Below are 13,953 nucleotides of genomic sequence, written 5' to 3' on the forward strand. Positions count from 1 at the left end.
ATTTATTGGTCACTTTCATGTAAAGATTTTCTTTAATGGCATCATAATCATTACAATTAAGAATTGCCTTTTGGGATTTGATTTCACTGAAACACAAACAGAATATAATGTCACTTATTAGATAAAGTTGCCTTATTGTCCCTCCACTTATATGTTTTTTAATCCCAAACATTGATTGGTTCTGTTTTCAAAGAGCAAGATTGATAGAAGATATCATGATGATTGGGTCTTTACTATTTTTTGGCTTGCATTGATGATCTAATAAATATGATTTGGTGAACTAACCTCCCCCCCACACACTTTTTTTTTTTTTTGCTATTAATTCACTTTCTATTTCTCAGAAGAATTTAAGCATAGAAGAGCTGAAGTTGACCATCACAGAGTATAGAAGTGTGATAGAGGTATGCCATAATTTCGCAACTTGCAAAGCAGAGCTGTTAAATATAAGTTCCCACTAGAGCAACACAAACAGCCTAACATTTCTGCTTCCAGAATTTACAAGGTGATAAAAATAAACTGGCTCAAGAGTTAGAGCACTTGCAGCAGGAACTTGTCCTGTAAGTAGGATCCACCCTCGCCAGCCTTCTGTCTTGTGCCATGGTCCCCTGACCTGCATGCAGTGCTTTGTCACGCCCCACTTTGTTCTTCGGCACCTCTGAATGCTCTCTCTTTACCTTTCTCCATGGGAGCTCCTTCACCAGTTTTCTGTGACCCTTCCTGACTTCAGTCAATTTGGATTGCTATAAGAAAACACCATGGACTGGGTGTCTTCAGCAGCAAACGCTCGTTTCTCGTGGTTCTGGAGGCTGGAAGTCTAAGATTAGGGTGCCATCAGGGTTGGTTCTAGTGAGGGCTTTTCCTTCTTGTACCTTCACGTGGAGAAAAGAGAGCTAACTAATTCTCTGGCATCTTACGAGGGCACTGATCCCATTCATAAATACTTTACCCCTATGATGCTAGTACCTCCCAAAGGCTCCACCTCCAAATACCAGGGGGCAAGCACGGCAAATTGTTCTTACCTCTTTCCTGACACACATTATTCCCTGTTATAACCATTGTTTCTGAAGTGTGCAATATGCTGCTCCAGGATGCACAGGCACTCAGATTACAAACGCCAGTAAAGCCAGTGGGTGAGTGCACACACCTATGGTATGTGAATGGCAGTGAGAAAGGGGCATTGCCAACACACAAGGCAAAGGCAGCAACTCTGCCTAGCTCCAGCTAATTGTTTTATCAAGGCTATATGAACCCTGTGTGCCCACATCTTCTGATTGTGGAAGGAAAGCCAGAAATCTAGATGTTTTAGTGACATTTTATGTTTTAAGTGCTGGTTTCAGTACTTAACTGTGGCCCACTTGTTTGGGACCTCTTGGAGTCACTAGCCTTCAGTTGCTGGAGTATAGATCTCTCTTATCTCTCTACCTTGAGCCCCTTGTACCATCCTTGACCACCATGGGCACTTATTGGTGATAAATGAGCCCTGTTTTGGTGACTGCAAACATAATGTTGGAGGCACCTGACTGGATCACTTTTTTTTTTTTTCTAAGAAATGGGATCCAGCTGAATGTCAGTGGAGAGCACAATGGGGTGGTCTCTGAAGGACAAAAATCTTTACATTATGAGCTCATTCTAGCTCAATCTGCAGAGGTAAGTCATTTTAATCAGAGGGAGATTATGTAAGCTATGTACAGCTTACTATTAAGTGAATGTCCAAGAATGTTTAGAACATATCTGTTGAGAGTTTATAGAATTCAAGTCTAAAACCTCTTAGCCTGGGGGAAAGAACCATTTCTAAGTAATGGCCTAAGTTTAGCAAGGCTAGCCCAGGTTTTTGGATGTGTGTATTCAGTGAATCAGGACTTTAGAAATCTTTGTATTCTCAATCTTTTCAAGATCATCATCCTGCCCTGATCCCTAGCCTAGGGTCATAAATGTAGCAGTAGAGATCCATGAAGTATTTTTTTCACATTTTCTAAATGTGAAAAGTATGTGTATATACCAAATACGAAGATGTCCAGAAGTGATACCAATTTCTTTGCTCTAATTGAACCAACCGCTTTTTTTTTTTTTTTTATAAATTAAAGCTTTATAATTATACATGGTAGTTAGGTTTGTTTTGACAAAAATCCTACAGTCATAGAATTTGATTTTAATCACTGTCCCTACTACTTCCTCCCCCATTCTCCTCCTTCTACTCCTGATCTTCCTTTAGCTCATTTATTTATATTGGATGGGTACTTTCTACATAATACCACAGGGAATTTTGCCTTTATGTATATTTATAAATGCACATAGCCTGATTTTGTTAATTTTATTCCATATTTTCTCCCCTTTCCTGTCTCCCCTTCTCCCCCTCAGTCTCCTATTCTATTGGTCTTCCCTCTATCCTTAATGATAACTTATCCACCCCCAACACCACCCCATACATACACTTTTTCCCTTACTTTGCTCTAGCTTCCACACAGAGAGAAAACGTTTAACCCTTGATTTTTCTGAGTCTACAGCTTATTTCATTTAGTTGGATATTCTCCATTTCCATCTATTTACTGGCAAATGCCATACATACATCACATTTTCTTAATCCATTCATCTACTGACAGGCATCTGGTATGATTGTATAACTTGGTTATGGAGAATGGAACTGCTATAAACATTGATGTAGCTATATTACTGTAGTGCTGATCATAGTTCTTTCGGATAAATACCAAGGATTGGGATAGGTGGGTCATATGGTGGTTCCAATCCTAGGTTTTTGAGGAAGCTCTATGATGCTTTCCAGAGTATACCAGCTCAATTTTATGGTATCAATTATTACATTATGAACAGGAACTAGAATTTTTACGTGTTCTAGTTAATTTAAAATGGCAAAATGAATTATTTAAAATTTTTTCTTTGTTAGACCCAGTTCTTTACAACATGGGAAGAAACACTCAAAAGCCTTCTTGGATCTGAAAGTGTTGCTGCTCTCCTAGATGTTTAGTCCTTTTATTTTCCAGTTCTGTGCTTGTTATGTTAGGAGATGCTTTATTTAGCCAATTGCTTTTTTTTTTTTTTTTTTATGCTTTAGCCTCTCCCCGTCTGGACAATGGCTGTGTCAGAATGTCCTTCTGTTGACAGCTGTGATATGACCTTGAAAGCAGAGGGAGAATGTCTTTGGGGCAAATGCTGTTTGAATTGTTCCTGTCAAGGATGCAAGGGCAACATATGCTGCCTTCATCCAAAGCCGTCTCAACAGCCCTGCAGGTTCTGCTGAGAGCTGTGTTTTTGTGACATTCTGTTTCAAATACTCATCATTTCACTGTACTTTTGAAACCAAGCCAAACTGCCAGACTGAATGGAACTGTGGCAAATCTGCCATGGCTGTGTGTTTCTTATCCCTAGTCCTCTGAGATAATAATGATGTCAAGATGCCAGCCCATAAAGTTCTATACTTCCCAACAGGAGGTTGTCAGCTGGCAAAATCCTGGCTGAGGTTTACTCCCTGATGAGTTAGGAAGCTTGCCTTCTTACTGGAATCTGGAAATTAGAGTCCTTGACACTTTCCAACAGACAGCAAAAAGAAGGCTAAATATGTTGTTGTCATATATCTTAAATGAGGCTGAGATGGGTTTTGGGAGCATGGGGAACATGCGTGCTTTGTGAAACACCATCTGAGCATGCCTGCTATGAATGCGGGGGGTGGTGGGAGACAAAAGAAACCAATCTAATTTCAAAGGGGTTAATTGCACATTCTTCCCACTTTGACCCTATACATTATTTACCTTTCTCTATTTCTATATTAAAATCGGTGCCATAAGTTTGAACCACCAACATATAAATTTTTACAAGAACACAGCTCTCAGCAGAACATCTAGGCTGTTCATGAATGAGCTTTCCTTTCAAAAAAATAAATATTCAGGTAAAGGTATTTTAGAAAGAAAATGTCCACATTCTTTTTTAGGATGCAGGAGGATTTCATAAGACTGTTTAGAACTATTTTATGACAATTACATTGACCTTTAAGTATCATTTTCATAAAATAAAAATAATATTTTTTATTAGGATAACAGTTGTGGGTATTTTGCTAATTATTTCAGAATAATGAAACTGAGTGGCAGTGCAGTGTACCCAGCTTGTCGGCTCTGGACACAGTGATAGATCAAGGAATGCTGCTGGTCCTAACAGAGACTGAACAAAAGGGAGTGGAGTTCACAGCTGCACTTCAGAAGCTGGTATTTGTGGCATATGTGTGTCATGATGTTTCCCTCTGGCTAGGAATATCTGCAGATTAGTGACCTACAGCGCATTTGCTGGATCTACATGTACGGTTGTTTCAGAACAATTGTGTGCTGTTGAGACCCAGCTTAACCCTATGATGAGAAGATACTCAAACTTTCCTGAAGTTGATCTTTTAATTCTGGGTCAGTCAAGACTAACAAAGTGATCTTGGGTATGATGTCATGAGCTTGTTTTTCCTGCGGGTTCATTTTTAACACTGAAGGGCTGAAGACAAGGCACCTGTTGGACGGTTTCCTTCTCTTCATTTCCTTTTCATTAATGGCCCATATATCTCCAATTTGATCCCCCCTCTCCCCACTGGGAATTCTAAATGGTTGGAAAAGTCAAATAACATCTTTATCTCTGTATTTCTAGTCCTTTTCAACAAAGCCTGCCTATTAGAGGTAGAGTATAGTTTGATGGAGGATAAAAATCAACAAAAATGATTGACTCTGTTTGAAAGGAGAAAGCAAATGAACAGGATTTGTTCTGGAAAATGATCTGCTCGTACTCACTCAGTATATACAGTGCACCAAAAGAGTTAGTATGTGCCCATAGCCACCTCCTCAGATAAAGGGAACTCACTGTGGAACGTTCCCTAAGAAGGTTACTCTAACTAGTGTCTTCCTGAATTACCTATATGGTAGAACTTTGGTCTAAATTAATTCTTTTTGTTAGAATTTTTTTTTAGTAATTTTAGATGGACACAATACCTTTATTTTATTTATTTATCTGTTTATTTTGATGTGGTGCTGAGGAACAAACCCAGTGCCTCGTACTTACCAGGCAAGAGCTCTGCCACTGAGCCACGATTGCAGCCCTAAATTAATTCTTACTATGTGATAGACGAACGTGCCTTTGACCTTAATTCCTAGTTGAAGATGTGGAATTCTTTTTCTGCCCCCAAGCAAGAAGAAGTCTCTGACATGGGAACCTTCCTTCACAGCTCCCTGCTGTGGGTAACTAATCCAGAAATTACTGCAAAAGAAAAGTGGGCAAAGCAGCTTGCTGTAAGTGTTCTGTGATTTTTTTCATGATTTTTCTTCTACTATGGAAATTCAGGTAATACTTATGTACAGTAACAACAGTACCATTTTCTAAGACTCTATTGTGGACTTTTCTGCCATCTTAGTTTAATGAGTGTGAATATGTGGGTGAGCGGGAGGGTTAAGGTGAATGTGTGAGCAGGAGTGTAAGGAAAGAGAAGGAATAAATAAGACGACTTAATGAAAAAAAAATGTTTTATTTGTTTCTTCCAGAGAACTGGTTAGTCTAAGCCTGGCTTTTACCTTGGCCTATGAAAATTCTCTAGCTTTTGTAGAATGATTATTGTATAAAAGAATCTTCTTCCTGATTCTCCAACTACTTTATTTTCTCAGGAAGTAGCAGAATAGTTGAAAAAAATGGGAACATCTTAGTTAGCTATTCCCAGCTTTATTAGAAAGGAAGCACATAAGAAGAAATCTCTGTATCTCCACTTATTTTATTTATTTATTTATTTTAGTTGTAGATGGACACAATACCATTATTTTGTTTATTTAATTTGTTTATGTGTGCTGGGGATCGAACCCAGTGCCTCACACATGCTAGGCAAGCACTCTTTCACTGAGTTACAACCCCAGCCCCTGTAGCTCTACTTCTTGATACCAGACTACTTCCTAGCATTCATCAACCCCCTACTAAGTTATGTTTAAAAAAGTAAACTCTGGAATATTATTTTCAAATCCTTTTCCAATCTAACCTTTTAAAAAAGTTGCTTCTGAATATAATAATCAGCAAATATTGATTTTTTATTGCATTACTTTATCCCACTATGTTCTAGAACAATCATGATGATTGGTGGAATGGTCAAAAAAATCTACTTAAGAAAAAGAAAGTAAAACTTAGGTTTTAACCACCGGACAGGCACTTTATACATATTGTTAAATGAAGATAATCAACTAATAAATCACCTCTGAGCAATTGAGAATTGAGTTGTACTTTTGGGGTCCAATAGCTGTGAATGGCATTGAGATGGAAATGTCCATAGAATTTTATATTTCATTTGTTTAATAGTAGAATATTGGAGTTTGTTTTGTGACTTTTCTTATAGGAATTCAAACACATTATGGAAGAGAAGCTAAATCTTTGCATATTTATGCTGAAAAGCTTGAGAAATCACAAAGAATCTCTTGATAAAGTATTTGTCAAATTAATAGAGACTTTGAAGAAATTCAGGCTGGACTATTTTTATTTCAGAAAAGAATCTCTTTCCAGGTGATGATCATTTTTATATAAGAAACCCATGCTTTATGTACATGACATGATGGTGATTTGGATTTAGCCCTTTGCAAGTTGTATTCCTTGGTTTCAAACAACACTTTTTCAGACATTCTGTTTGATCTTGAGTTGGGAAGTAGTATGAAATTGACCAGTAGTTTTCAATTGCAAATGATAAACTTGAAATCTGTAGAAAACCAGTATGATAAATTATTTTTCTGTAGAGAAAGAATTTGGAATTACGGAGTATAGAAATTTTTTAACTGGAAGGAGTCATGGATAGCCTTTAATAATCTTATTTTTACAGAAGACTGGGGCATAAGGAGGTAAGGTGAACTGATCAAATCCTGGGTTACTAACAGAAAGTTAGAACTTGAAGGCAGTCTGGACTCCTTCCTTATTGGGCCGTGTTCCACTCTGGTTTACAATGCGTTGCATTGGGTACTACTCAACAAAATTTCAGTTACATGAAGTCATAGGGAATAGAGAATAATAAATGAAAATAACTTGCTTTCTTATCCTTCCTCTAATCTCAACAGTTATGATTATGGGGAAATTCTTGACATTTTACACCCTCTAAACCACATACGAAACAAAGACAGTGATTATATCTTTTGTTGACCACGATACAGTTGCTAAGACCTAGCACACTTAGCATTCACTTGACAAATGTTTTCTGAAAGTACAAAAGGACATGGGTTCATATTGCACTTGAGCAAAGTAAATGCATAGATAGAGGTTAAAATAAACTTAAAGAAAATAATGCTAGAAAGTGGCAAACAGAGGAAAGTAGATACCAGAGAGCTTACTAGCTGAAGGAACTCTTGTGAAAAAGATCTGCTTTTCCCCAAAGAGCAGGGAGCCCAGACTTCCCTATGGTGGTAAGAGATGTGGGTTAAGTGGACATGTAGCTTCCTTCCCAGATGCCATCGCCATTAAAAAAAGGAGCATTAAAATTCCACTTGGCAACACAGAGCTATTTGGAAAGAGGCCTGTACTATGGTCTTCTCTGAGTGAGTGCATCTCTATGCCATCCTCTGTACACATAACAGTCTGGTTTAATCATGGTAGATTCATCTGTCCAGACATGACTGGACTGGACATAGTGCTAAAATTTGACAGCTATTTATCTCTAGAGATTATTAACTTGCTCCAAGTCACTCAGCTGGGATTAAGCAAGGGCTGGCATTCAGACCTGAGTAACTGACTTCAAAACCTATGTTCTTTCAACTGTTAATCTTCCACTGTTGCCTTCTTAAAATCTGCTACAATATTCATTAAACATATTCTGGGAATTTAGCAGTTCAGAGAATACTCCCTACCTGCACAAAGGTAGTTGTAGCCCATGCCATGCCTTCTGGACACAATTGTAAACAGAACTGCATAGAGCCCAACTTGAAATAATTTGGCTGAATTTTAATTATGGATAAGAAACATGAAGTACTTTGTGGGAATGAGAGAGAAGTCTTTTTAAATGAGCGAGGGAATATTGATTTTAAAGGTTGATTTCCGCTCCCCCCGCCCCCCCCAAGGGCTATTGAGGAAGAGAAAGCTTCCATTTTGCTGTGAGACACGTAGGGTCCAGGGTTGAGAGATGAAGGGAATTGAGTGAATCTGGAGAGGCAGTGGGAGGAAAATCTGCTCTCAGAGGGCTTGGTGAGGAAAGCAAGTTGTAATCCGTACAGCAGCCATCTGAATGTGTGCTGGAAGCCTGCCCTTTGCTAGGCTGCTGCTTCTGCCCCCACTCTCCTCCCCTAGGTGCCAGAAAATTGTAGGAAATAAGACAGAAATTTCTGCCTCCATGAAACTAACATGTAGTAGGGGAACACAAATAATAAACATATAATTATAATAATGCTAGAAAGCGGCAAATGATGTGAAGACAATTAAAGCAAGATAAGACAGAATGTTGGGGCAGGAAGACCTATATTTAGAAGGAATGGCTGGTAATGTTCTGTCAGAGAGCTGAGTGATATGCACACAAGAGCTGTGGGACGCTCCAGTAGTGTCCTCAGCCTGGAGACAGCTGGTGCAGAGACCCTAAGGTTGGAAGACCTTGGTGTGCTTGAGCAGCAGCCAGAAGTTTGCACTGCAAGGTAGTGGCAGGAGATGGGCTCAGAGATTTAATCGGGGGTCAGAGCACAGGCAGAATTGTAGTTCATGTTTATGAATCGGGAGGTTATTCTAAATGTGGTAGGAAGCCATTCATGAGTGGACAAGACAACTGCTTTCTGAAAGATCTGCCAGGTGGAGAATTGTCTTTAGAGTACAGAGGGAGAGTAGGAAGAAGTTGTTTTGTTTTGTTTTTCAACAAAACATCACCATTTAGAGATCCTGAAAAGTCAGTATGCTTGATTGTGACCCATTTTTTTTCTCTTTGTGGTTTAAAATAAAAAAAAGTAAAGTTTCAGAATGCATTGCATCCAGTAAGAGAAAGTAGAGTTGAATAAAATTCTTATTTCAGCAATGTATGTATATGTGTTGAAAGGTAAGATACTTACTGAGTCATAATCAAAAACAGCCACAGAGTTAGAGAAGAAAAAAGCCACAGAATGAGCCATAGAGGCATTGTAATAGCCCAGGTGAGGTGTGTAGTGTGGGCCAGGTCAGTATTGTGAAGGTAGTAAGAGATCACTGGATGAAAACTATATCGGAAGGCAGGGCAGATCTATGTACTGGTAGAATAGATGTGGGGGAATACAAGAAATAGCAGAGTCATCCTGGACTTAGACGTTTGGGGTCTGAAAACAGCATAAATGGTATGCTATTTAGATAGCAAAGTCTGGGATGAACAGAATTGGCAGAGGTTGGTATAGAAATCAAGATTTAGCTTAATACATGTTATTAAGGAGAGATGTTAGATTTAAAAACATGCTCAAAGCTAATATATATTTACACCTCTTAACACAATAATGAAAATTTCTTTGGGAGAAAAAAATTTCAAAGATTCGACATCTGTTGAATATCTTTAACAGATGGTACCATCTAATTTTTTTTGAAAAGCTATTTCGAATACTGTTATGGTTCATAAAACCCATTATGTCATTGTCTTATAGGTTGAAATATTAGTGATTAGAAAATTTTAATATTATTAAATATGCATTTCTGATGGTTCATAAAGTCCTTCTGCTTTGTCTTGCAACATGAAGGACTTTAGGCTATTCCTGGAAAAGAAAAAAGTACATAAAACTGACATCTTAAACAAATCAACCCAGAGAGGTGATATCAGCAAGATGATGAAATAGGAAGCCATGGGCCCTCCTCTTCCTCAAGGACATACTGATTCATAACCATAATACATGGACAAATTCCCTTTCTAAGAAACCCAGAAATGAATGAGAGTCTCCGGCACCCTGGGCTAGAATGAAACCAGCCACATCAAAACCAGTAGGAAAATTCTAGACAGCCTCACCATAATACCATTGCCACACAGAATCATGATTGGAAGGAAACCTCCAAGCTCTCGGCTCTCTCTCGGGAAGGAGAGAGTAAGATCACATTTTCAACACTCTACTATCCAGGGCTTCTGTCTCACCTGTCTCAGAGTACTGATGGGACCTGGAATACTTGAGATGCCTGGAGAATGGTGCACTGAATTAAATAGGCTGTTCAAACTAGCCTTGTGGGCACTCTCCAGAGTCCCTTATCCCCAGCTCAGTGCAAAGCAATCAGGCAAAAAGTCCCCAGATCCCAACTCCTCCCTGAAAGTAGAAGGATGAGAGAGTCGGACCACCCACCCAGTGTTTTGGGGTTTGGGGAAGCTAGAACAGAAGACTGTCTTTTGTCTTGTCTGCCTCAGAGTACTGAAGGAATCCATTATATTCTAAATGTCTGGGGACTGCCAAGAACTGCAACAGTGGTCTGGACTAGTTATGAATGTTTGAGATGCCCCAGGACCTTTACCTGCACCGACTAAGAGTTTTCTCTTACAGATAGTTGGTTATTCTAAGGTATAGATAAAAACAAAGGAAGAAAATAATGAAGAATATATTCTGAACAAAGGGGAAAAATAAATTTCCAGAAACTGACCCTAATGAAACAGATCAGTGATTTATCAGATAGAATATAATGAAGATACTAAATGAGGACAGGAGAATAAGACATGAACAAAGTGAGAATTTTAATGGATAGAGAATATAAAAAAGTACAGATCTTAGCATTAAAAAAATACAGTAAGTGAACTGAAAAAAATTGCTAGAGGTTTAGCAGCATACTAGATCAAGTCAAAGAAAAGATTGGTAAACTAGAATATAGGTTATTGAAAATTATCCAGTCAGAGGAGTAAAAAGTAAAAAGAATGGCAGAGTGAACAAAGCTTATGGAATGCCAGCAAGCGGAATGATATGTGCATTTTGGAATCCCAGAGGAAATAAGAGAAACACTCCCTTAGTTTTTATCTATACCTTAGAGCGTAGGCCTCATATAAGAGAAAGCAAAGATTATTCAAAGAAATAATATCCAGAACACTTCCTAGACATGAGGAAGCAAGTGGACATCCAGATCCAAGGGGCCTTATGGACAGCCAATAAGATAAGCCCAAATAAATCCATACACATGATCAGATTGCTAAAAGTCAAAGATAGAACATTAAAAACATCAAGATAAAAAGGGACTCATTACATAAAAGAAGATACCCATAAGCCTATTAGATTTCTCAGCAGAAATCTTGCCAGAAAGGTCTGGAATGATATATTCAGAGTGCTGAAAGTACAAGAAAACTATACCTAGCAAATCTCTCCTTAAAAATGAAGAAGAGGCAGATTTTCCCAGGCAGACAAAAGCTGAGGCTGAGGCAGGAATGTCACAAGTTGGAGATCAGCCTTGGCAACTTAGTGAGACCCTGTCTCAAAAGGGAGGGGGTTGGGGTTGCTGGGATATGACTCAGTGGTTAAGCACTCCTCAGTATTAAAAAAAAAGTATAAGTAACTTAACTATAAAAGTGTTAATGAATACATAATATAAAAAGATATAAATTGTGATCAGTTATGAAAATATGTAGAGAAGTAAAAGTCTAGTGTATGTGATTGAAAATACTATGTAGCTGTAAGATTTTATGTAAGTCTCATAACAAAACAAAAAAATACTTATAGAAGATATACACAAAAAAAGGAGAAAGCAATCTCATTAACAGAATTCAAAGGAAGACAATAAGAGGAAGAGAGGGTCAAAAGAATTATAAGACATGTTGAAAATAAATAACAAAATGGTGACATGGTAATAAGTCCTTTCCTATCAATAATTAAATGCAAATGAATATCCACAAAAGATGTGACAGAATTTTTTTAAAAATGTGACTTAGATGTTATCAGACTCAATTTAGATTTAAGGGCACCCATAGGCTGAGAGTACAAGGGTGAAAAATATTGCATGCAAATGGTAAAAAAAAAAAAAAAAAAAAACAGGGATGATTCTACTTATATTAGGCAAAATAGATTAAGTAAAAAACTGTCACTGGAGACAAGGATGTTATATAATGATAAAAGGTCAATTCATCAGGAAGGTATGATCATAAATGTCTATGCACCCAACATCAGAGCACCTGAAAGAACTGACAGGAGAAATAGAATAGACAGCAATCAATAACAGTAGGAGACTTCAGTCCTCCACTTTCAATAATAAGTAGAACACTCACAGAAACAATCAGGAAATGTCAGAGACTTGAACAATGTTACAGATTAAATGGACCTAACAGAGAGAGAAAATTCCACCCAGTTGCCACAGAATATCCTTTCTTCTCATGTGCACATTGAATGTTCTCCAGGATGGATCATGCAGTAGGCCACTAAACAAGTATTAACAAATTTAAGAAGTTTTGAAATTGTACTGAGTATTTCTTTTTCAAAAATAGAATGAGATTAGAAATCTAAAGCAGAAAGGAGACCTAGAATATTCACAAATATGGAAATTTAACAACATAGTCCTGAACAATCAATGGGTTAATGAAGAAATCAAAAGGGAAGTTAGAAAATATCTTCAGACAAATGAAAACAAAGAGTATGCAAAAACCTTTGGGTTGCAGCTAAAGCAAAGTTAAGGGAAATTTATAGAAATAAGCACATGAAAAAAGGTCTCAAGTAACCTAAATTTATACCTCAGCAAATTAGAAAAAAGATCAACTTAAGTGCAAAGTTAGAAGTAAGGGAATAATAAAGATTATAGCAGAAATAAGAAAGCAACAAAACCAAGAATTGGATTTTTGAAAAGAGAAAAAAGCCTGTCAAATCTTAACTATAGTAAGAAAAAAAGATTCAGATGCAGAAATAGGAGAGAGATAACTTAAGCCATGGGAATACAAAGAATCATAAAAAAAATTCTATGCTAACACACTGGATAAGTTAAAAGAAAACTAATAAATTCATAAAACATGTTATCTACTGAGACAGAATTAGGTAAGTCTGAATAGACCTATAACTAGTAAGAAGAATGAACTGGAGATGTAGCTCAGTGGCAGAGCACTGCCTTGTAAGCCATCACGCCCTGGGCTAAATCTCCAGTACCATTAAAAAAAAAAAAAAAAAAAAAAAAATTCAGTAATCAAACACCTCAAGAGAGAAAAGCCCAGGTAGAGATTTTACCAAACATTAATGATTGAATGCCAGTGTTTCTGAAACTCTTAACAAATGTTGCCTTTAAGAAAAAAAAAAAAAAAAAGCATTTTATGAGGCCAGCATTACACTGATACCAAAGCCAAACAAACACATGTTAAGATCACCCCAGACCAATATTCTTTTTTTTTTTTTTTTTAGGTTGTTGATGGATCTTTATTTTATTATATGTGGTGCTGAGAATCGAACCCAATGCCTCACACATGCTAGGCAAGCACTCTACCACTGAACAACAACCCCAGCCCTCAGTCCAATATTCTTGATGAATTATGAGCAAACCAAATTCAACACTACCAAGCGGGCTTTATTCCTGGGGTGTAAGGATGGTTCAACACATACAAATCAATCCATGTGGCGTACTGTGTTGACCAAATGAAACATGTGGCACAATCATCTTAATAGGTGCAGAAAAAGCACTTAACAAAATTGTCTTTCATGCAACACAGCAAATTAGGAATTGAAGGAAACTAACCCAACATAAAAGTCAGGTACATAAAACCCACAGCTAAGATTTAACAGTGAAAAACATTTTCTCTAATATCAGAAACAAGGCAATGATGCCCACTTTCATCACTTCTATTCAGCATTGTACTAGAAGTTTTAGAACATTTAAAACAAAAGGCATGAAAATAAAAAAGGAAGACTGTGAGATTATCTGTAGTTGACCTGATCTTATATGTAGAAAACTCTAATGATTCCACAAATATCCACTAGAGTAAATTCAATAAAATTTCAGGATATAAAATCAACATACAAAAATCAAATTCTCTATGTTAATAGTGAGCTATCTGAAAGAAGACTTACAATTCCATCAGAAAGAATAAAATACTTA

The 13,953-nt window shown here is 37.3% G+C and overlaps 1 protein-coding gene across 1 annotated transcript in view; it reads left to right on the plus strand.

Moving 5' to 3' along the window:
• Irag2 (inositol 1,4,5-triphosphate receptor associated 2) overlaps nt 1-13,953 on the plus strand; it is a 121,169-nt gene that overhangs the window by 52,535 nt on the left and 54,681 nt on the right. Inside the window, exons 11-16 of the mRNA XM_076854213.1 lie at nt 342-401; nt 493-557; nt 1,548-1,647; nt 4,077-4,211; nt 5,166-5,267; nt 6,350-6,513. Of these exons, the coding sequence (XP_076710328.1) occupies nt 342-401; nt 493-557; nt 1,548-1,647; nt 4,077-4,211; nt 5,166-5,267; nt 6,350-6,513 (626 nt within the window). The remainder of the gene's footprint in view (nt 1-341; nt 402-492; nt 558-1,547; nt 1,648-4,076; nt 4,212-5,165; nt 5,268-6,349; nt 6,514-13,953) is intronic.

The sequence above is a fragment of the Callospermophilus lateralis genome, chromosome 4, assembly GCF_048772815.1.
Source record: "Callospermophilus lateralis isolate mCalLat2 chromosome 4, mCalLat2.hap1, whole genome shotgun sequence".
NCBI lineage: Eukaryota > Metazoa > Chordata > Mammalia > Rodentia > Sciuridae > Callospermophilus > Callospermophilus lateralis.